The sequence below is a fragment of the Coregonus clupeaformis genome, chromosome 2, assembly GCF_020615455.1.
Source record: "Coregonus clupeaformis isolate EN_2021a chromosome 2, ASM2061545v1, whole genome shotgun sequence".
In the NCBI taxonomy this organism is placed as follows: Eukaryota; Metazoa; Chordata; class Actinopteri; order Salmoniformes; family Salmonidae; genus Coregonus; species Coregonus clupeaformis.
Genome location: NC_059193.1, coordinates 36,406,441 through 36,431,146, shown reverse-complemented (window position 1 = coordinate 36,431,146; position 24,706 = coordinate 36,406,441). Strand labels below are relative to the sequence as shown.

Here is a 24,706-nt window from a genome sequence, read left to right as displayed (position 1 = left end):
TCCCATATCAAATCATCATGGTATCGTTACTGAATAACTTACCCCTTAGATTGTTCCTGTCACCCCTCTAAATGTACTATTTGAGACATTCACAAATATAATCACTTACTACGCATAAAGAATCAATGACATTCCAAGTGTCTATACATTTTTTTTTTAGACGTGATCTCCTATGCCTTCCTTAACATACCATGTTTCATTGAGTTGACTACACCTTCTCTCTAAACCTATAACCCCTTTTTGGTAATGTAATCATCTCAACTTGTTACATTTATGTTTTTAAATAACAACCTATTGTTTAATAACTTACATAACTTACAAAAAAATGTTTACTACTCCATCAGCCTAATAGTAACAACTACCTCACATTGTTCAACGTACCAGAAACAGATTATCGTTTTTGGATTTAATTAACTGTTTGCAAAACTCATTGGTGTTTAAACAAACTATAAAATGTAATAATAATAATTACAAATTGTCAAAGAACGTTCCATATTCAACTATCTAGATATGTGCTCCACATTACCCTCTGCGTCCTTTACATCCCGATATAACACAACTAGCACTTCTCTCTTTCACCCATTTACTAAATCATAGCATTAATAAATTATATCCACAAACCACTACTACATAATACAAAATGAAATTCCTTCACTACATCACCTTATCTCTGCAATGATAATTAGTTTAATGGAACAAAAAATGGTTGCATCGACGTTACTTAAAAGGTCTCTTCCCATGAACGCCATAATAGTTGTAATGCTTATTATAAATGAATGTTGATAAATAATATCCTACAAATCAATTTACATATTTTCACGAATTTCGATACGCTGGACTTTCTGTTTACTTAAAGGACACCTTCAATCTTGTTGAAAAGATCACCCGGCTACTCCTCTCTAGGTTTATTCTGGGAATTAGAGTGCGGTTGGGAAGGAGTCCAATTTCCCTCTCTCTATCTCCCTCGATTATTATCGTTCCCCTGCTGCAACGAAATATTCCATAATTATATTTGCTAATCATCGACATTTTGGTTTTGTTTGATTATTGTAAATGTCATCTTATATTCATTTTCCACACACTCTCTAGTATATGTACAGTGGAGAGAACAAGTATTTGATACACTGCCGATTTTGCAGGTTTTCCTACTTACAAAGCATGTAGAGGTCTGTAATTTTTATCATAGGTACACTTCAACTGTGAGAGACGGAATCTAAAACAATAATCCAGAAAATCACGTTGTATGATTTTTAAGTAATTAATTTGCATTTTATTGCATGACATAAGTATTTGATACATCAGAAAAGCAGAACTTAATATTTGGTACAGAAACCTTTGTTTGCAATTACAGAGATCATATGTTTACTGTAGGTCTTGACCAGGTTTGCACACACTGCAGCAGGGATTTTGGCCCACTCCTCCATACAGACCTTCTCCAGATCCTTCAGGTTTCGGGGCTGTCGCTGGGCAATACGGACTTTCAGCTCCCTCCACAGATTTTCTATTGGGTTCAGGTCTGGAGACTGGCTAGGCCACTCCAGGACCTTGAGATGCTTCTTACGGAGCCACTCCTTAGTTGCCCTGGCTGTGTGTGTCAGGTCGTTGTCATGCCGGAAGACCCAGCCACGACCCATCTTCAATGCTCTTACTGAGGGAAGGAGGTTGTTGGCCAAGATCTCGCGATACATGGCCCCATCCATCCTCCCCTCATTACGGTGCAGTCGTCCTGTCCCCTTTGCAGATAAGCATCCCCAAAGAATGATGTTTCCACCTCCATGCTTCACGGTTGGGATGGTGTTCTTGGGGTTGTACTCATCCTTCTTCTTCCTCCAAACACAGAGAGTGGAGTTTAGACCAAAAAGCTCTATTTTGTCTCATCAGACCACATGACCTTCTCCCATTCCTCGTCTGGATCATCCAGATGGTCATTGGCAAACTTCAGACGGGCCTGGACATGCGCTGGCTTGAGCAGGGGGACCTTGCGTGCGCTGCAGGATTTTAATCCATGACGGCGTAGTGTGTAACTAATGGTTTTCTTTGAGACTGTGGTCCCAGCTCTCTTCAGGTCATTGACCAGGTCCTGCCGTGTAGTTCTGGGCTGATCCCTCACCTTCCTCATGATCATTGATGCCCCACGAGGTGAGATCTTGCATGGAGACCCAGACCGAGGGTGATTGACCGTCATCTTGAACTTCTTCAATTTTCTAATAATTGCGCCAACAGTTGTTGCCTTCTCACCAAGCTGCTTGCCTATTGTCCTGTAGCCCATCCCAGCCTTGTGCAGGTCTACAATTGTATCCCTGATGTCCTTACACAGCTCTCTGGTCTTGGCCATTGTGGAGAGGTTGGAGTCTGTTTGATTGAGTGTGTGGACAGGTGTCTTTTATACAGATAACGAGTTCAAACAGGTGCAGTTGATACAGGTAATGAGTGGAGAACAGGAGGGCTTCTTAAAGAAAAACTAACAGGTCTGTGAGAGCCGGAATTCTTACTGGTTGGTAGGTGATCAAATACTTATGTCATGCAATAAAATGCAAATGGATTACTTAAAAATCATACAATGTGACACACACAGACAGGGCAACTAAGGAGTGGCTCCGTAAGAAGCATCTCAAGGTCCTGGAGTGGCCTAGCCAGTCTCCAGACCTGAACCCAATAGAAAATCTGTGGAGGGAGCTGAAAGTCCGTATTGCCCAGCGACAGCCCCGAAACCTGAAGGATCTGGAGAAGGTCTGTATGGAGGAGTGGGCCAAAATCCCTGCTGCAGTGTGTGCAAACCTGGTCAAGACCTACAGTAAACATATGATCTCTGTAATTGCAAACAAAGGTTTCTGTACCAAATATGAAGTTCTGCTTTTCTGATGTATCAAATACTTATGTCATGCAATAAAATGCAAATTAATTACTTAAAAATTATACAACGTGATTTTCTGGATTATTGTTTTAGATTCCGTCTCTCACAGTTGAAGTGTACCTATGATAAAAATTACAGACCTCTACATGCTTTGTAAGTAGGAAAACCTGCTAAATCGGCAGTGTATCAAATACTTGTTCTCCCCACTGTATATTCGTCCTGTATGACCTCTAAACCTTCTTTCTGCCGTTTCGAAGGCCCTACCAGACCTTTGTGACCACAATACCTTGCAAACCTCGTGCCACCGTCTGACCTCAAAGTTATCTGCTTTAGCTATAGGAAACATATATGTTATCCTGATTTTAGTAATACCCCATGTGGACTGACTCTTTTCATTTAGGTAGATTATGTTGCTCCATTGCCAAATTACATAATATCCTAACTGACTTTTCCTCCGTCCTAATTATATTTACCAGCCATGCCTTATACACCTCTTTCATATCTAAATCTAAATCCCATTTCGGGTTGCTTATGTCTGTATTATAAATGATATACTTTTGCGCTACTTGTAATTTATCCATTTAATAGAACACTGAAAAATTTGGGAAACCAGGCCTGCTATTCATAGCAGACTTCGAAAAGGCATTTGATAAAGTATGACTGGGGTTTATATATAAATGCCTGGAGCATTTCAATTTTGGAGAATCTCTTATAAAATGGGTTAAAATCATGTATAGTAACCCTATGTGTAAAATAGTAAATAATGGCTATTTCTCCTAAAGTGTTAAACTGTCAAGAGGAGTGAAACAAGGTTGTCTACTATCGGCATATCTATTTATTATGGCCATCGAGATGGTAGCTATTAAAATCTAATCCAACAATAATATCAAAGGATTAGAAATCCAGGGCTTAAAACCAAAAGTGTCATTGTACGCTGATGATTCATATTTTCTTTTAAATACACAACTTGAATCCCTCCACAGCCTCATAGAGGATCTAGATACATTTTCTAACCTCTCTGGATTACAACCAAATTATGATAAATGTACTATATTACATATTGGATCACTAAAAAATAAAAATTTTACATTACCATGTAGTTTACCAATAAAATGGTGTGATGGTGATGTGGATATACTCGGAATACATATCCCAAATGAAATAAATTATCTCACTCCAATACATTTTAATAGAAAGTTAGCAAAAACAGATAATATCATGCTACCATGGAAAGGTAAATACCTTTCAGTTTGTGGCAAAATCACCTTGATTAACTCTTTAGTATTATCCCAGTTTAACTATTTGCTTATGGTCTTGCCTACGCCTAGCAAACAGTTTTTTAAATTATGTGAGAGAAAAATATTCAATTTTATTTGGAACGGCAAGCATGACAAAATTAAACGGGCCTACTTATATAATGAATATGAATTCGGAGGACAGAAATTATTAAATGTTAAAGCGTTAGACCTATCACTAAAAGCTTCAGTCATACAAAAGATATACTTAAATCCGAACTGGTTCTCTAGCAAATTAGTAAGATTGTCTCACCCAATGTTCAAGAATGGCCTTTTTCCCTTTATTCAGATTACAACCTCACATTTTCAGTTATTTAAAAAGGAAATCATCGCCCAAATATCACTACTTCTAAAACAAGCCATAGAAAGTTGGTTGCAATTTCAATTTAATCCTCCAGAAACGACAGAACAAATAATGCAACAAATATTGTGGTTAAACTCAAATATACTAATTTATTTAAAAACAGTTTTTTGACAAAATGTTTATTTCAAAAACAGTTTTTTTACAAAAAGGTATAATCTTCGTAAATGATATCATCGGTAGGACTGGTGGAGTTGTCGCACATGCAGCTAACAAAAACAAATGGAAATGTCTGCTCTACCCAAAATTACAACCAAATAATTGCAACATTACCGCAAAAATGGAAGAGGGAAAGTGGAAGGGGGAAAATGTAAGAAACTTGTTTGTCGGCCTTGCATTAAAGAACATAATTGGTTAAAGAAAACTGTGATAAATAATGAAGTATACCAGTTTAATTTAAGGACCAAAGGATTGACAGCCATCCCATATAGATTGCAAAATAGTTGGGAAGAGATTTTTGACGTACCGATCCCATGGCATAGTGTTTATGAACTGATACGCAAAATGGCGCTGGATTCAAAACATATAATTTTTTAATTTAAATTATTATATAAAATTCTTGCTACCAATAGAATGTTATTTATATAGGGGATTCAATCTTCCCAGCTCTGCAGATTTTGCTGCGAAGAGACAGAATCATTAGATCATTTTTGGTACTTTCCATTTGTAGTTTGTTTTTGGACACAGGTCTAGGAATGGCTAAAGGATTGCAATATTTACCTGGAGCTAACCCTGCAGATAGCATTACTGGGTGATCTGAAAAGTCATAGTCAATCGATCAATAATATAATAATACTTTTAGCAAAAAAATATATTTTCAATTTGCAATCTGTAGAAACAATGAGAATAGAAAGGTTCAGATCTTTTGTAAAACATCACAGTACAGTTGAAAAACATATGTCAAATAGAAATCCAATATGGATGTAGATGGGTGGTGTTGAATGGAGTTGAAGGATGGGACTAATAACAACTAACAACAACAATATAACTAATAATGTAAGCATACTGTGTCCATAATAAGTATATAGGTTATAGGTTGAGAGCTGTTGTGAAAGAGCACAGTTTGAAAGATATGGCATATAGAAGCAAACCGTATGGACATCATGAAAATGATCGGAGAGGTTGAGGAAGTTCAGGAGTAAAAACAAACAAAATAGAATTCTTGTAAAATTGAGTGTGTCCATAAAATGTATATAGTACATATAAGCCGGAAGTAGAGGCCTAAGCATTATTGTTCACTAGTTTACTCCAATTAGGGAATGGGTGGTGGGGTTGGAAAGTAATGAAGGGAAATATTTTTTTAAGGAAATGTATATGTATATATGTATATGTATATATGTATGTGTATATATATATATATATATATATATATATATATATATATATATATATATATATATTTGCGAGAAGAAAAAAAAACATGGGGGATTGGAAGTGATGCAGACAATTACATTGATGGAAGTTACAATCTATCTGCAATATTAAAGCTGATCTACCCCCTAAAAAAATAAAATATATCCCATTTAAAACTTCCATCTTGAGGATAGTCATTATCTGTCCATGCTGACCTATCACTAAGATATGGTTCCACATTGAAAAATCCTAATTTACTTAACATCCATTTGCACATTGTCTGATTTACATTACTTTTACAGGAGACTTGTTCTAAATGCGTATTTGCCTGTAATAATTGTGTCATTTCCTGTCTCTCTCTTCAAGGTAATTGATACTCCGATTTACCCTTAATGGTGACTGTTTTTTTTTTTTTTTTTGATACCGGTCTATCAAGTTGGCCATTTATTACTTAAATTAGTCAATGCAATATTAGTAATCAAATACTTGAATCAAATCTCCAACTTCTTCTTTATTAAAATGTTGTTTGCCTATTTTGTCTTTGGTGCTATAGTTCAACAGGCTCACTTGTATCTGCTCTGAGTCGTTATGCAGTATGATTTATTGTTCTCTCTCTCTTTCCTGACCGTTTGGAGTAATTCACACAGGACTAATTCTCTCTTCATCACAGTACTCTACCTCTCAGAGGATTAACCCTCCTTAATTTGTACACATCAAGGGCCTTTAATCCAATCATTTATAATGTTATCAAACATTAAGGGCCTCAAACCCAATCATTTATAATGCTGTTAAACATTAAGGGCCTCAAACCCAATTATTTATAATGCTGTTAAACAGTAAGGGCCTCAAACCCAATCATTTATAATGCTGTTAAACAGTAAGGGCCTCAAACCCAATCATTTATAATGCTGTTGAACATTAAGGGCCTCAAACCCAATTATTTACAATGCTGTTAAACATTAAGGGCCTCAAACCCAATTATTTATAATGCTGTTAAACATTAAGGGCCTCAAACACAATCATTTATAATGCTGTTAAACAGTAAGGGCCTCAAACCCAATCATTTATAATGCTGTTACACATTAAGGGCCTCAAACCCAATTATTGTTAAACCCACTCTCCTTCTCCTCTGTTGTGTTTGGTCTTTACTCTGAACAAACCCTGCTTAGAATAATAGTACCCTATTATTGTCTAATTTTAACCTTCTCCTTACATCCCTTGCATACCTCAACACCACTCATCGTCCCCATTAAAAATATAGATTTTCTAAACGTTCGTTACAGCTTAGCTTTACCACAGATAAGCAGAATTTGACATAATAAAAAAAATGAAAGTCTGCTTACCTGTTAGTTCGGCTGTAAACTGCATCCTGTTCGTTTAGACGCCAATCTGTTACGATGAGTTTCTGGTATTGAGAAGTTCAGGATGCAAGAGAGCAGTCGATACTCAGCTGGAGATTTGATTCATATTTATTTCAGTACTGGATTAAATGACAGGTGGTACGGACGTAGCCTCTTGTCATATGAATGACTTCCATACAAAATCTCTCAGTTTATATAATTCCCTTCCGATCTACTTCTGTCCCACACAGTTGCCAACCATTATTGAGTGTCACTCATCCAATACAATAGCATTCACATTCTTGGTATCATGTGTCACCCTATCCATGCCAGTCCCTCACGTACCACTCCTAAGATTAGCAACAGTGGCCCCCAATCTATCTTGGCACACCGACCCTCTGTCACTAACTCGTGACACCAATAACACATGGCGTGTCCTTTGTCCCACATGCAGCTTATGAGTTTTACATACATTAATGAATCTTGTATCACAAGTCGTTATATCAATCCATCAACGGCACCAACTCAGAAAACCTTTATTTATTATTTCCCATCCCTTACGTATGTCTACGTTTGGGTAAGCAAGTTAATATAGAAATATTATTCTAATTGTTACTTTATCAACTCCCTAGTAATCGATTACACACACATAAAATTAATCATATTTTAATATCTTCACATAATCCATATAGAACGTTAGAAATCCTTAGGTACTCACATCAAACAATCCCTTTGTTTTAACAAATCAACTTCTTCAAACATACTCCCAGCGGATCCAAAAAAACAAAACAACTTTATTTTCCCGGACACTGACCTTCCTGTCATGGGATCCTCACTGGTTCTCTAACCTTCAGGAAACCCTGTCAAAGTCAAGCCTCCCAGTAAAACATAGACTTTTCCACTACTCTAAAATAAACTCATGCTCTCCATACCACTCCTTGATATTCTATGACCTAATTCTGTTATATATCGAAACTTCTTATCCAAACTTATATCTGCTAAATGACTAAAATGTAAAATATCAAATTATCATACACATTTATATAATTTATTATGCACTCTTCAGATTGAAAGTACTTTCTGCTCTTTGTTCATAAAATAACCTATGTTGTTTCATTCAATTACTTAACTTCGTTAGCTGACTTTTGCTCCTTATTAATTATATTTCCAGGCCATCGTGCGCTCATTAAATCGCATGCTTTATACGCCTCTATCATATAATCTAAATCCCATTTAGTGTTGCTTACGGCGATATTGTCAATGATATATTTTTGCGCTATCTGTAACTTATCCCTTTTAAAAATACCTTCTTGAGGATGCTCATTATCTGTCCATGCTGATAAATCACTGATATATGGTTCCACATGGAAAAACCCTAATGTACTTAACATCCATTCGGACATTGTCTGATTTCCAATACTTTTAAAAGAGACTTGTTTTAAATGCGGATTTGTCAGTAATAATTTCGTAATTTCCTTTCGCTCTCTTTGAGGTAAATGAAGCTCTGATTTATTCTTAATGGTGACTGTCTTTCCAGATACCGGTCTACTAAGTTGGCTATCCATTGCTTTTATTATTTCATGCAATATTAGCAAATCAAATACTTGAATCAAATCCCCAACTTGATCTTTATTAAAATGTTCTTTGCCTATTTTGTCATTGGTGCCATGATTCAACATGCTCAATCGTATCTGCTCTCTGTCCTGGCCGTTTTGAGTAATTCACAAAGGAGTAATTATCCCTTCACCAAGGTACTCTAACTCTCAGAGGACTGAACATAGGCCTCAAACCCATTCTTTATGATGTTTATAAACACCAAAGGACTCTAACCTCTAACACATTGACTCCACCCTTTAACAAATCTTGTTGAGGACTTGAACCTCTTAACAAATGTTGTTGAGGTCTTGAACCTCTTAACAAATCTAACACTTTATGATGATTCTTACACCAAAGGACTCAAACCTCACAAACTTTATCTTTATTATCTCGTCTTGTTGAGGACGTTAATCTCTTAACAACTTTATAATGTTTTTTAACATTAAAGGACTCAAACCTCACTACTCTCTATCTTTATAATGTACACATTAAAAGACCCTACGCCCAATCTTGTGAAACCCACTCTCCTTCTTCTCCGTTTTTACTCATTACTCTGGCCAAACCCTGTTTAGAATCATAGCACCATGTCATTGTCTAATTTGATGTTTCACCTTACATCTGGTTATTTACTTGAATACCACTCATCTATTCCCCTCAAATAAATATTGAATTTTAGACATTCGTTACAGCTCAGCTTTACCACAGATAAGCAGAATTTGACATAATAAATAAAATGAAAGCCTGCTTACCTGTTAGTTCGGCTGTAAACTGCATCCTGTTCGTCTAGACGCCAATCTGTTATGATGAGTTTTGGGGTATTGAGGAATTCAGGATGCAAGAGAATAGTTAAACACTTACATGGAGAGTTGATTCAAAGTATTTCATATTGCGGTACCGTGTTCACATAGCAAATGGCCCCTGAGTGGCTGAACAAAGGAAATCTCTTAGCTTATATACTTATTTGCAAGATAATTCTATCCAACAGTTGCCAACCATTATTGAGTGTCACTCCTCACCACATATAGGATCACCCTATATGGTATTGTGTTGCACCCTAGTCAGGATATTCCATCACGTACTCCTTCTAAGATTAGCACCAGTGGTCCCCCAGCTATCTTGGCCCGCATACCTTCTGGCACCCACCAGTGACAGAAATAAATACATGGAATGTCCTCATCCTCCAAATCCTTATGCATCTCTGAATGATCAAACATTAACTAATCCTGTATAAAAGACGTAATATCATGTTCCCAATGTTTTGTACACTCAGTATTTAGAGTTAGCTATGTCAAGAATCCAGTATATAAACAGATATGTGGTGTGTGTAAACAGTGTAACTAAATATAAAGTACAGTAGTAGAAATATTAGAATGAGCTATGTCAGGAATACAATATTTAAATACTCAGTGTGAAATGGGAAGTGCCCAGTGGTTCAATGTCTCTATGATATGGGATAGCAGCGTTTGCTGTGTGTGTGTGTATGTGTGTGTGGTTGTGAGTATGAGGTGTGTGTGTGTGATAACTTGTGTGTATTTTGTGTGAGTGAGTGTGCATCACCTGGTAGATGGCTAGTGATGGCTGTTCAACAGTCTGATGGCCTGGTAATAGAAGCAGTTTTTAGTATCTCGGTCTTGGCACTGATGCACCTGTACTACTCCATCTGCCAGACGGTAGCCGACTAAACAGTACATGGATTGGGTGACTGAGGTCCTTAATGATCTTCTTGGCCTTCCTTTGAAACTGAGTACTGTAAATGTCCTGGAGGGCAGGCAGCATGCCCCCGATGATGCGTTGGGTTGACCGTACCACTCTCTGGAGACCCATGCGGTTGAGGGTGGTGCAGTTGCCGTACCAGGAAGTGATGCAGCGAGACAGAATGCTCTCAGTGGTGCATCTGTAGAAGTTTGTCAGGGTCTTAGGGGCCATGCCAAATTTCTTCAGCCGCCTGAGGTTGTAGAAGCGCTCTTGTGCCTTCTTCACCACGATGTCCATGTGTGAGACCATTTCAGGTCCTCAGTGACGTGCTTTTGACTCTATCCACTGCGGAGGAGGATGGGGGCGTGCTCACTCTTCTGTCTCCTGTAGTCCACGATCAGCTCCTTTGTTTTGTTGATGTTGAGGGAGAGGTTATTTGTTGTTGCCTAACTTCACCACCTGGGGGTCGGCCCATCAGGAAATCCAGAGGAAGAGGAAAATCTGTCTTCCTCCAGCATGTGGCATTGTTTCGATGTTTCGCCCACCAAGCAAGGAGTTTTTGTATGGACGTCAATGAGAAAGTGTCGAATTTGGTCAACAAATAAATTATGGCTTATTTGCTACGTGAGGTTTATTTGATTCAATATACGTTTTGTAATGGTTAAGTTACGAATGTACTGATATTAGTAGGACACGTGGCATCCTGGCAACTTTGAGAAAAAACACTTTATATTTGAGTTGTCTCGAGATGGCTATGCATATTCATGGCATGACGCTAGTAGCAAAGCCTCTCTCTCCATTGAATACAGGCAGTTGACGTCAACAACACTCATTGAATATTTAAAAAGGATTACAATAATGAGATGTATCCACCAATTCAAAGAAAGGATAGGCGGGAGCAAGACAGCCCGCCGTGCCGCTTTGTGGTCAACGACTCCCATTGTTAGGGCGGAGAGACATGTATCTTGTCAGTATATCCATCATCTTTGGTTTGGCTATTAAAATACAGCCCATCCCTGAAATGAAACGAAGGCTGAAAATAATTTGTATGTCATATCATATTCACATGGATTTGCATGAAGTGGGCAGTTCGGATCTGTCACTTCAAGCCCAAATATATCATACTTTGACTAAAACGATGACTTAAATTGACTTAAACCGTTGTGCAACATCATAGGTAAGCTCTGGCCATCGTCTTTCAGCTCAAAAAAGTGGATTTATTTTCTACTGGTGTGGGCGTTTAATTAAGGGTAGGTTGGCATATGTGCATATTAATAAGCACATGTGGCTAACTGTATCTCCTCTGTGTTTGCAGCAACTGCTTAAGATGTGTGAAGAAATGAAACAGCGGGAGGCAGAGTTGGAGAAGAGTATGGAGGACAAACAGCAGCTGGAGAGCCAAGTACAGAGCCTCAAGGAAGGACTGGAGAGTCTGAAGACACTGACAACACACACACCACAGGTCAGTAACACACACACAGCCTTTCATTGTGTGAGTCAGTGCCAGTCAGCCATCTTGCAATCATCTTATTCCCAGTACAAAGCTGCTCCTCATTGACATAACCTACACTCTTAGAAAAAAAGGTGCTATCGAGAACCAAAAATGGTTCTTCAGCTGCCCCCATAGGAGAACCCTCTGATGAACTCATTTTGGTTCCAGGTAGAACTCTTTTTGGTTCCATGTAGAACCCTCTGTGGGTTCTACATGGAACCCAAAATAGTTCTACCTGGAACCAAAAAGGCTTCTACCTGGAAGCAAAAAGGGTTATCTTATGGGGACAGCCATAGAACCCTTTTGGAACCCTTTTTTCTAAGAAAAAACCTGATATCTTGACAACAGCTTCACATGAAAAGTTTTCAGTTCTCTTTATCAACTAGTTTCTATGTTTCCGTCTGAGAAAGAGGAGGGAGGGGATGAAGGCTCTCAGTCTAGAACAGGGGTCTCCAACCCCTAGTAAAAAAATCCTATAGGATTCCAATAAAGAAAAAAGTGCATTACAGTGGCTTGGAAATACAATGCCATTCAAAAGGAGGCAAATAATTTGTAGGAAAACCATTTACATTTTACATTTTACATTTTAGTCATTTAGCAGACGCTCTTATCCAGAGCGACTTACAGTTAGTGAATACATATATATATATTTTTTTACACTGGCCCCCGTGGGAATCGAACCCACAACCCTGGCGTTGCAAACGCCATGCTCTATCAACTGAGCTACATCCCTGCCGGCCATTCCCTCCCCTACCCTGGACGACGCTGGGCCAATTGTGCGCCGCCCATGAGTCTCCCGGTCGCGGCCGGCTGCGACAGAGCCTGGATTTGAACCAGGATCTCTAGTGGCACAGCTAGCACTGCGATACAGTGCCTTAGACCACTGCGCCACCCTTTTGTCATCATTTTGATGTCACCAGACTGACCTTAGTTTCAGTATAACGTTAGCTAGTTAGCTAAGATTGAGGGAAGGTCACTGGATTTGAGTTAGCTAACGTTAGCATTGCTAGCTATTTTTGACTAACTTTGCTAGCTGATTTCAACATTGTCATATGTCTAAAGTAAATTTGACAAGATGATAATATTGGCAAAGTTGTTTCCTACTAAACATTTGACTACTTTAGCAATGTCATCGTATTTTCAGGCGCTATAGTGTAATTTAGACTAAACAGTCGTTAGCCTCTGTCCAGAATGACTGGGCTTATCACAACTTTAGGGCACCACTATTGTGCCGCCTAGTAGAGGGCGGATTGAGAACGTTCACAACAAAGGCATGAACTGACCGAGTGACGAAGGTGCAACCTATGAATAGGATAGAATCCCATAGCAGTCCAATAGGACTGGTGCCAAAATCTGATAGGAGTTTTCTATTTGATTCTTGTATTGGAATCCTATAGGATCCTATAAGATTCAAGCCTATAGAATCTTACAAGATTCAATCTTATTGGATAGAATCCCATAGGAGTCCAAAAAGACTGGTTCCAAAATCTGATAGCATTTTTCTATTGGTCATACTGCAAATTAACTTGCAGCTTTGAATCACTCCATATTGTGATGGTGTGTTGAAGAGGATGAGAACCTTAGGGAATTATCACACGTGTGAGTAGGCAAACATTTACATTTACATTTTAGTCATTTAGCAGACACTCTTATCCAGAGCGACTTACAGGAGCAATTAGGGTTAAGTGCCTTGCTCAAGGGCACATTAACGTCATTTAGCAGACGCTCTTAGCCAGAGCGACTCACAAATTGGTGCGTTCACCCTATAGCCAGTGGGATAACCACTTTACAATTTGGGGGGGATAGAAGGATTACTTTATCCTATCCCAGGTATTCCTTAAAGAGGTGGGGTTTCAAATGTCTCCGGAAGGTGGTGAGTGACTCCGCTGTCCTGGCGTCGTGAGGGAGCTTGTTCCACCATTGGGGTGCCAGAGCAGCGAACAGTTTTGACTGGGCTGAGCGGGAACTATGCTTCCGCAGAGGAAGGGGAGCCAGCAGGCCAGAGGTGGATGAACGCAATGCCCTCGTTTGGGTGTAGGGACTGATCAGAGCCTGAAGGTACAGAGGTGCCGTTCCCTCACTGCTCCATAGGCAAGCACCATGGTCTTGTAGCGGATGCGAGCTTCAACTGGAAGCCAGTGGAGTGTGCGGAGGAGGGGGGGTGACGTGAGAGAACTTGGGAAGGTTGAACACCAGACGGGCTGCGGCATTCTGGATGAGTTGTAGGGGTTTAATGGCACAGGCAGGGAGGCCAGCCAACAGCGAGTTGCAGTAGTCCAGCCGGGAGATGACAAGTGCCTGGATTAGGACCTGTGCCGCTTCCTGTGTAAGGCAGGGTCGTACTCTCCGGATGTTGTAGAGCATGAACCTGCAGGAGCGGGTCACCGCCTTGATGTTGGCGGAGAACGACAGGGTGTTGTCCAGGGTCACGCCTAGGCTCTTCGCACTCTGGGAGGAGGACACAGCGGAGTTGTCAACCGTGATGGCGAGATCATGGAACGGGCAGTCCTTCCCCGGGAGGAAGAGCAGCTCCGTCTTGCCAGGGTTCAGCTTGAGGTGGTGATCCGTCATCCATACTGATATGTCTGCCAGACATGCAGAGATGCGATTCGCCACCTGGTTATCAGAAGGGGGAAAGGAGAAGATTAGTTGTGTATCGTCAAAGATATGGAGATATGGAGATTGTGCTTCAGAGACACAGGAGAGAGGCTGTTCCTCAGTTTATTGGTCTTTAATCTTGATTGGAGTTTAATATAAATGTTCAGGTTCTATGCCATATTTAGCTGTGAGATTGTCCAATACATCTGCATTTCAAACACAGATTCAACCACAAAGACCAGGGGCGATTTCCAATGCCTCACAATGAAGGGCACCTATTGGTAGATAAAAAGCAGACATTGAATATCCCTTTGAGCATGGTGAAGTTATTAATTCCACTTTGGACGGTGTATCAATACACCCAATCACTACAAAGATACAGGCGTCCTTCATAACTCAGTTGCCGGAGAGGAAAGTAACCGCTCAGGAATTTCACCATGAGGCCAACGCTGACATTAAAACAGTTACAGAGTTAAAAGGCTGTGATAGGAGAAAACTGAGGATGGATCAACAAAATTGTAGTTACTCCACAATACTAACCTAATTGACAGAGTGAAAAGAAGGAAGCCTGTACAGAATACAAATATTCCAAAACATGCATCCTGTTTGCAACAAGGCACTAAAGTAATACTGCAAAAACTGTTGCAAAGCAATTATCTTTTTCTCCTGAATACAAAGTGTACAGTGGGGAAAAAAAGTATTTAGTCAGCCACCAATTGTGCAAGTTCTCCCACTTAAAAAGATAAGAGAGGCCTGTAATTTTCATCATAGGTACATGTCAACTATGACAGACAAAATGAGAAAAGAAATTCCAGAAAATCACATTGTAGGATTTTTTATGAATTTATTTGCAAATTATGGTGGAAAATAAGTATTTGGTCAATAACAAAAGTTTCTCAATACTTTGTTATATACCCCTTGTTGGCAATGACACAGGTCAAACGTTTTCTGTAAGTCTTCACAAGGTTTTCACACACTGTTGCTGGTATTTTGGCCCATTCCTCCATGCAGATCTCCTCTAGAGCAGTGATGTTTTGGGGCTGTCGCTGGGCAACACAGACTTTCAACTCCCTCCAAAGATTTTCTATGGGGTTGAGATCTGGAGACTGGCTAGGCCACTCCAGGACCTTGAAATGCTTCTTACGAAGCCACTCCTTCGTTGCCCGGGAGGTGTGTTTGGGATCATTGTCATGCTAAAAGACCCAGCCACGTTTCATCTTCAATGCCCTTGCTGATGGAAGGAGGTTTTCACTCAGAATCTCACGATACATGGCCCCATTCATTCTTTCCTTTACACGGATCAGTCATCCTGGTCCCTTTGCAGAAAAACAGCCCCAAAGCATGAAGTTTCCACCCCCATGCTTCACAGTAGGTATGGTGTTCTTTGGATGCAACTCAGCATTCTTTGTCCTCCAAACACGATGAGTTGAGTTTTTACCAAAAAGTTCTATTTTGATTTCATCTGACCATATGACATTCTCCCAATCCTCTTCTGGATCATCCAAATGCACTCTAGCAAACTTCACACGGGCCTGGACATGTACTGGCTTAAGCAGGGGGACACGTCTGGCAATGCAGGATTTGAGTCCCTGGCGGAGTAGTGTGTTACTGATGGTAGGCTTTGTTACTTTGGTCCCAGCTCTCTGCAGGTCATTCACTAGGTCCCCCCGTGTGGTTCTGGGATTTTTGCTCACCGTTCTTGTGATCATTTTGACCCCACGGGGTGAGATCTTGCGTGGAGCCCCAGATCGAGGGAGATTATCAGTGGTCTTGTATGTCTTCCATTTCCTAATAATTGCTCCCACAGTTGAATTCTTCAAACCAAGCTGCTTACCTATTGCAGATTCAGTCTTCCCAGCCTGGTGCAGGTCTACAATTTTGTTTCTGGTGTCCTTTGACAGCTCTTTTGGTCTTGACCATAGTGGAGTTTGGAGTGTGACTGTTTGAGGTTGTGGACAGGTGTCTTTATACTGATAACAAGTTCAAACAGGTGCCATTAATACAGGTAACGAGTGGAGGACAGAGGAGCCTCTTAAAGAAGAAGTTACAGGTCTGTGAGAGCCAGAAATCTTGCTTGTTTGTAGGTGACCAAATACTTATTTTCCACCATAATTTGCAAATAAATTCATTAAAAATCCTACAATGTGATTTTCTGGATTTTTTTTTCTCAATTTGTCTGTCATAGTTGACGTGTACCTATGATGAAAATGACAGGCCTCTCTCATCTTTTTAAGTGGGAGAAGTTGCACAATTGGTGGCTGACTAAATACTTTTTTTCCCCACTGTACACCCAATCTACCTCACAGAGATGAGGTAGTCATTCAAAAATCATGTTAAACACTATTATTGCACACAGAGTGAGTCCATGCAACTTATTATGTGACTTTTTAAGCAAATTAACATTAGGCTATAACTAGCAAAGCAAATGGCTCTGAGATACGAATAATATTACTACAGAGATCATACACCTAACGTTAGCTAGCGAGCCAGCCAGCTAACGTTAGCTAGCTAACAGTACACTTTAACGTGAAATGAAAACGACTTTCTGACAAAATTAGAAACGTGTAATATCTGAAAATGTAGCTAGCTAGACTCTCTTACACGTATACATGGATGGACGCTTCTCCCTCTCTGTTACGTATGCCATGGTTACCCTTAGTTTGAAGATGTAATCCGGAGACAGGTGTTTTCTCCATCTCCTTAGCCATCATACTCTAATTCCACTGATTTCAAAACTCCGTCCTCCAGAAAGTGGAGAGCAAAACTTATGCAGTTTTACTTTGTGATATCTTTTTTTTAAAGCAGCGTTAGAAAGGATGACCTACTACACACACTGACTAGCTCAAATAGACAGAAGCGCGCTACATGGCAGACCAATCCGAACACATCTCTCGGCATGTCCAGCCCACTCATTATCTCAGCCAATCATGGCTAGCGGGACGGTTTCTGTCTTTTTATGTAGCTAAACCAACTAGGCTTGTACTTACCAATTGTATTCGTATTTACAGATGGCATACACATTTGTTATTAAGTCACATGAAAGTTCACATGTTCCAGAAGCCATTTCTGCCCAAAAACGTATTTTGATATTTTTTTTATGTACGTTCAAATGGCTCTCCTGTGAAGTAGTGACGCACGACATATGGCTAGTTTCCTGAAATGAGTCGCAAATGTGGAAAAATTCAAGGGGTGTGAATACTTTCTACATATTATTCCCAGATTTCGTGTGTTTTTTTTAGTAAGGTTAGTTTGAACAGGACGTGTAACCTGATTCCCCCCTCTCATTCTATTGATTTCAACGTGATATCAATATGAGTGATTGACAAATAAAAGTGTTGCGTTTCTTTCAGTTTTGGCGAACCCAAATCAATTGTCTTCTGATGTGATTTAAGCATTGACATGCTCAGAACATCCACCTTCGTTGTATCTCTATGATAAATTATAATTTTAAGAGTGAAAAAACTAAATTAAACCATGAAAAACTTAATTGAGAACATAATTTGGAAAATATTAAACATAATTTGAGAATAAAATCTCATATTTTATAAGGCCCCCCTTCGAGATGTTTATTAACCATTCATTTACCCCTGGTCTAGAGATAATACTGTGTGTGGTTCATGAGTTTGGCTGGCTGGAAAGACTCCTAGGGTTTGAATTGGAATTACTATATCTGATTTGTGCTGTAATTAGAATTAAATTATTTCAAAATGAGTTTCAATGTGTGAGAAATGTTTCATAAATAATTAATTAGCTACCAGAGCCCGGGCTATGGTAGACTTTAATTAGAGTTTATTCAGTTTCAATAGTTTTGCATGTCTACTTTATTCCCCCTTATGAACCTCAGGGGGGAAACCCCCTAAAGTTGATGTCTGCGCCCCCATGGAAATTAGCATAATAAAATAATCCCCTAAAAATCTGTTTTAGCTAGAGATATCTGCTTTTTGCATTGGATGCATCTCAATCCACCTCATCCGCCGATGTCGCACTTCCGCATCTGCGGTGAAGTTGACAGCGCTAGAGCGGTGTTTGTCAGACCATGAGACTCATCTGAAGGTCCCCAGGTACCAGTTGAAAAGATTAATGTATGGAGACTGTTTAGTTCCGAAAATAAGGGGTTAAGTACATGTACAAAAAAAATAACAATTGTTTCTTATATCTCTCAGATATAGGACAGACACTTCAGAACAAATTTCCTTTTGATGTTCCATGTAGTGAATCTGTTATTCAATGTGTTTGTATGGGCTAATAGCAGTACGGCCAAAAATAATTTTCCAGCAAATAATTGTTGTTTTGATGTTTTCAAGGGGTCTTAAAATTCCAAATCAAATAGCTAAATGATCCTTGGTATGAGCTTCTTCAAAAAATTCCATATAGCTTAGTAGAACACCAACACCACCAAATGCGCATCCAACAAGTATTATGCATAATTATTGAAGAACCACGTTAATGACAGTATCAATTTAAGTTTTACGTATCAAGGTTTACTCTTTCGGTAAGAATTTTGGGGGATTTGTGTGAACATGAAAACAGTTTTCATCCCATAACATAAGGAGACACTAAATGTTGCGCAGTTACACTGCATTTCTGAGATCTCTAAACAAAAAGCAGTTTTACAGCTAGATCCAGGATTCTTACAGGGTTCAAGTTCAATGTCTAATTTAAATGATTCATGCTTAATATATGATATAACGACAACTTACACTGCCATAATTGCAAGGACAGAAAAGTTGTGTTTTATGTCACACGATTTTGGATGAATCTGTCAAGACACCAACCATGAGAAAGGGTTAAACATTTTTAAATCAACTCGTGAATTGTATTGAATATAGCTATGTTCCCCCATTATATCTTAATGTAATGACATTAAAAAATGTGCTGATTATTATCAATGACTTATCAACATCTGTAACCAGTTATCCAGCATAGGAAATACTCACTGGTAATCCAGCATAGGAAATACTCACTGGTACGTTATCTTATAAAAAGACACACATGCAGAGATGAATCGTTGTAGACAATCTCATTAATGGAAGAAAGATAAATCAATTTGAGGAAGGCGTTGTTCTCTAGATTTGTGGCCATTGTGGAATGATAGAGTGTGTGTGTGTGTTGCCAATTTGCCATGTTCGGTAGATTTCTGCATGCCATCATCAGTTAACCCCAAAGCCCCATTCAATGTCCAAGCTGTCACCAAGCATTATGTATTCTAGAGCAGGTCATTCTATTAACAGACAATCTCATCACCAGAAGAACACACTCTATTCTCTGTATCTCTTCATTAAGGACCACTGAATCAGGCTGTCAACCATTTTAATGGAAAACTGAGATCCACACCACTCACTGTGTGAATACCAGTGAACAGAGGACATTTTGACTTCCAATTATGCATGGATAGAGCACAGATTCATATGTATGCCTCTGCTCTATCTAATCTGATCTGTTTCTATATCTGTTTGCACATTACAAAACATACCGCCTCAAACAGGGGCGTCATGCACCCATTATTTTCGAGTGGGCACGAAGTTCGTGATGATGGAGGTGGGGGTGGTCCGTAGGGGTGCTGTCCCCCCTGCTGAAGTCAGAGAATTATGAAACAGCTTTCTCCTGCAATCTAGAGCCATAATCATTATGCCTAATTCCATGTAAAATAAAAATATATAACAAATATTTTTCTGCATAGGTCATCTAAGCATACCTCTTTACCTGGTGCATGGGATGGAAGTCTTCGCTTTTATAGCGTGAACTTCATATGAACAACATTACCGGCACCTGATATCACCTTTCCTCTGGGAATAACTGAGCGGCTCGTGGAATGTACACAGAAAACACTGCAGCGCAGCTGAGACCGGCGTCAACCCCAACAAGCTGCTTGTTACTTTCAGTCTGCTACTCTGTGGCAATCAACATCCCTGTCCTGGCCCGAACACCACAAAACAAGCCAAAGAACTATGCCCAAACTGTGGTAAGACTGTAAGGAAGAATTCAAAAGAGGTGGCTTGCGACATCTGTGATTTGTTTCTTCACGTAAAGTGTGGAGATATCCAACCCTTGTCATATGATGAAGCTGTAAAGTCAAAGCAACATTGTGCTTCCCTGCATTGTATGCTGTTTAAACGCAGTGCCAAACATTGGGCTGCCAGACACGAGCCGGGATGATGAATGCAATCTAGATGAGATAGTCAACGTATCAGCAGTGGGCACGGAAAATAACATGTTTGACTGATTCAATCAGAGAGGACTTCACTTTATCCATGTGAACGCACAGAGCCTGCTGCCGAAATTAGTGTACTTAAAACTCCTCGTTTCAAATACCCGGGCTGCAGTAGTTGCTGTGAATTAGACATGGCTCGATGGGTCAATTGAGGACAATGAGGTAGAGCTACCGGGTTATAGCGTTCATAGAATTGACCTTAACCGAAACGGCGGCGATGTGTGTTTTTACTAGGAATTATGTGCATTTTAACCCTCGTTCAGATCTGAAAACGGATGGACTTGAGGTTGCATGGGTAGATATACACCTTCCTCAATGTCGTCCTATACTTGTTGGTGTGTGCTATCGGCCTCCTAAGCAGAATGATTTCTGTGATTTACTTTAATCAAATTGTTGTGATCACAATGTATTTGCTGACAGGGAATGTGTCTGCTTGCCGATTTTTATACAAATGTGCAGGTACACTAGTAAAGCCCTGTATAACTTTAATCAGTTATTTGGACTGAAAAATTATTGTTGAGCCAACCCGGGTGTGTATTGACAGTAAATCAACTTTGGAATGGATTATTGTATCAGACCAAGAGAACGTCTGTCAGTCAGGTGTCTTAAATATTGGTTTTAGTGATCATATGGTAACCTACTGTACCCGTAAGAAATCCAAAATGCTACTTTAGCCAGGTAATAACTACATGAAGGTACGGTCTATGAAACAATACTCAAAGGGACGTTTGTAGAAGTACTTGGATTGGAAATTTGGATTGGTCTTAATGTACTAAACTGTGATGATGTTGATCAATCTTGGTATCTTTTCAAAGAGATGTTCTCTGTCTGCACTCGACTCTCTGGCTCCGATGAAACAAATTTGAATCAAGCAGCTGTCAAGGAAATGGATCACTTATAAGGAAAAGGGATTGCTACCTGGCAAAATTCAAAAGGACAAATCTACGACAAAATTATGATGGTTATATTAATTGTAAAAACCAGGTAAGATACAAAATCGATAAGGCTAAACCCCAACATTACATAGATGCTGTTAACTTACATCAGCCTCAAACTGTGGAATTTGTTTAAGGACGTTGGCTCAAAAACTGCCCATTAAGTAAAAATCCTGTAGTATTGGCCTGGATATTGATGATGTTTTATGCTATGGCCAGGAAAAGGTTGCAAATTACTTTAACACATTTTTTACCACTATAGCCTCATCTCTGGTTATGAAGTTACCGACCTGCTCTGGACACTATGGCCAGTCTTTCATTAATTACTTTAACTATAGCAAAGGTATCACAAATTTCTTGTTTAAGCTATGCATGGTAACAGAGGACAAAGTTTCCAATCTACTATGCTTAATGAGCACAAACAAAGCAACTGGGTTGGATAACCTTCCTGCAAGATTCATAAAGGATAGTGCCTGTGTCACTGCTAAAATGATAACGCATATTGTAAACCTTTCTATTAGTAGTGGTAAATTCCCCAATGATCTCAAAACAGCCACGGTGGTTCCGCTCCACAAGAAAAGCAGTAAAAAAGATGTACGAAACTACAGGTCTGTGTCGATCCTCAGCACCTTGTCCAAAGTTGTTGAGAGATTAGATTTTAATCAACTTGAGGGATACCTTCTAGAGTTTTATTAACTCAAAATCTGGCTTTAGAACAGCTCATTCCACTGATACTTGCCTTATCCACCGTTTTGGCAACAAGCAGGAAGTGAGGGGGAACTATACAGGTACAGTGCCTTGCAAAAGTATTCATCTTCCTTGGCGTTTTTCCTATTTTGTTGCATTACAACCTGTAATTTAATTTATTTGGATTTCATATAATGGACATAGACAAAATAGTCCAAAATGGTTAAGTGAAATGAAAAAAATAACTTGTTTCAAAAAATTATACAAAATTATTAACGGAAAAGTGGTGCGTGCATATGTATTCACCCCCTTTGCTATGAAGCCCCTAAATATGATCTGGTGCAACCAATTACCTTCAGAAGTCACATAATTAGTTAAATAAAGTCCACCTGTGTGCAATCTAAGTGTCATATTATCTGTCACATGATCTCAGTATATATATACACCTGTTCTGAAAGGCCCCAGAGTCTGCAACACCACTAAGCAAGGGGCACCACCAAGCAAGCGGCACCATGAAGACCAAGGAGCTCTCCAAACAGGTCAGGGACAAAGTTGTGGAGAAGTACAGATCAGGGTTGGGTTATAAAAAAATATCAGAAACTTTGAACATCCCATGGAGCACCATTAAATAAATTATAAAAAAATGGAAAGAATATGGCACCACAACAAACCTGCCAAGAGAGGGATGCTCAACAAAACTCACAGACCAGTCAAGGAGGGCATTAATCAGAGAGGCAACAAAGAGACCAAAAATAACCCTGAAGGAGCTGCAAAGCTCCACAGTGGAGATTGGAGTATCTGTCCATAGGACCACTTTAAGCCGTAAAGTCCACAGAGCTGGGATTTACGGAAGAGTGGCCAGAAAAAAGCCATTGCTTAAAGAAAAAAAATAAGCAAACACGTTTGGTGTTCGCCAAAAGCCATGTGGGAGACTCCCCAAACATATGGAAGAAGGTACTCTGGTCAGATGAGACTAAAATTGAGCTTTTAAGGCCATCAAGGAAATGCTATGTCTGGCGCAAACCCAACAACTCTCATCACCCCGAGAAGACCATCCCCACAGTGAAGCATGGTGGTGGCAGCATCATGCTGTGGAGATGTTTTTCATCGGCAGGGACTGGGAAACTGGTCAGAATTGAAGGAATGATGGATGGCGCTAAATACAGGGAAATTGTTACATTTACATTTACGTAATTTAGCAGACGCTCTTATCCAGAGCGACTTACAAATTAGTGCATTCAATTATGATAGCCAGTGGGACAACCACTTTCTTTTTATTCTTTTTTTTTATGGGGGGGTAGAAGGATTACTTTTATACTATTCTAAGTATTCCTTAAAGAGGTAGGGTTTCAAGTGTCTCTGGAAGGTGGTCTGTGACTCCCTTATCCTGGCGTTGTGGGGGAGCTTGTTCCACCATTGGGGTGCCAGAGCAGCGAATAGCTTTGACTGGACTGAGTGAGAACTGTGCTTCCGTAGAGGTAGGGGGGCTAGCAGGTCAGAGGTGGATAAATGTAGTGCCCTCGTTAGGGTGTAGGGTCTGATCGGAGCCTGAAGGTAAGGAGGTGCCGTTCCCCTCACAGCTCTGTAGGCAAGCACCATGGTCTTGTAGTAGATGCGAGCCTCAACTGGAAGCCAGTGGAGTGTGCGGAGGAGCGGGGTGACATGAGAGAACTTGGGAAGGTTGAACACCAGACGGGCTGTAGCGATCTGGATAAATTGTAGGGGTTTAATGGCACAGGCAGGGAGCCCAGCCAACAGCTAGTTGCAGTAATCCAGACGGGAGATGACAAGTGCCCGGATTAGGACCTATGCCGCTTTCTGTGTAAGGTGCCGCTTTCTGCGAATGTTGTAGAGTATGAACCTGCATGATCGGGTCACCGCTTTGATGTTAGCAGAGAACGACAGGGTGTTGTCCAGGGTCACGCCAAGGTTCTTTGCACTCTGGGAGGAGGACACAATGGAGTTGTCAACCGTGATGGCGAGATCATGGAGCGGGCAGTCCTTCCCCGGGAGGAAGAGCAGCTCCGTTTTGCCGAGGTTCAGCTTGAGGTAGTGATCCGACATCCACACTGATATGTCTGCCAGACATGCAGAGATGCGATTCACCACCTGGTTATCAGAAGGGTGAAAGGAGAAAATTAATAGTGTGTCGTCTGCGTAGCAATGATAGGAGAGACCATGTGAGGATATGACAGAGCCAAGTGACTTGGTGTATAGAGAGAATAGGAGAGGGCCTAGAACTGAGCCCTGGGGGACACCAGTGGTGAGAGCACGTGGTGCGGAGACAGA

General features: G+C 40.0%; 1 protein-coding gene across 1 annotated transcript in view; it reads left to right on the top strand.

The window, feature by feature from the left end:
- The window catches only part of LOC121534880 (ecto-NOX disulfide-thiol exchanger 2), a 454,166-nt gene that overhangs the window by 379,509 nt on the left and 49,951 nt on the right, over window positions 1-24,706 (top strand). The window contains exon 11 of the mRNA XM_041841491.2: window positions 11,810-11,956. Coding sequence (XP_041697425.1) covers window positions 11,810-11,956 — 147 coding nt within the window. The remainder of the gene's footprint in view (window positions 1-11,809; window positions 11,957-24,706) is intronic.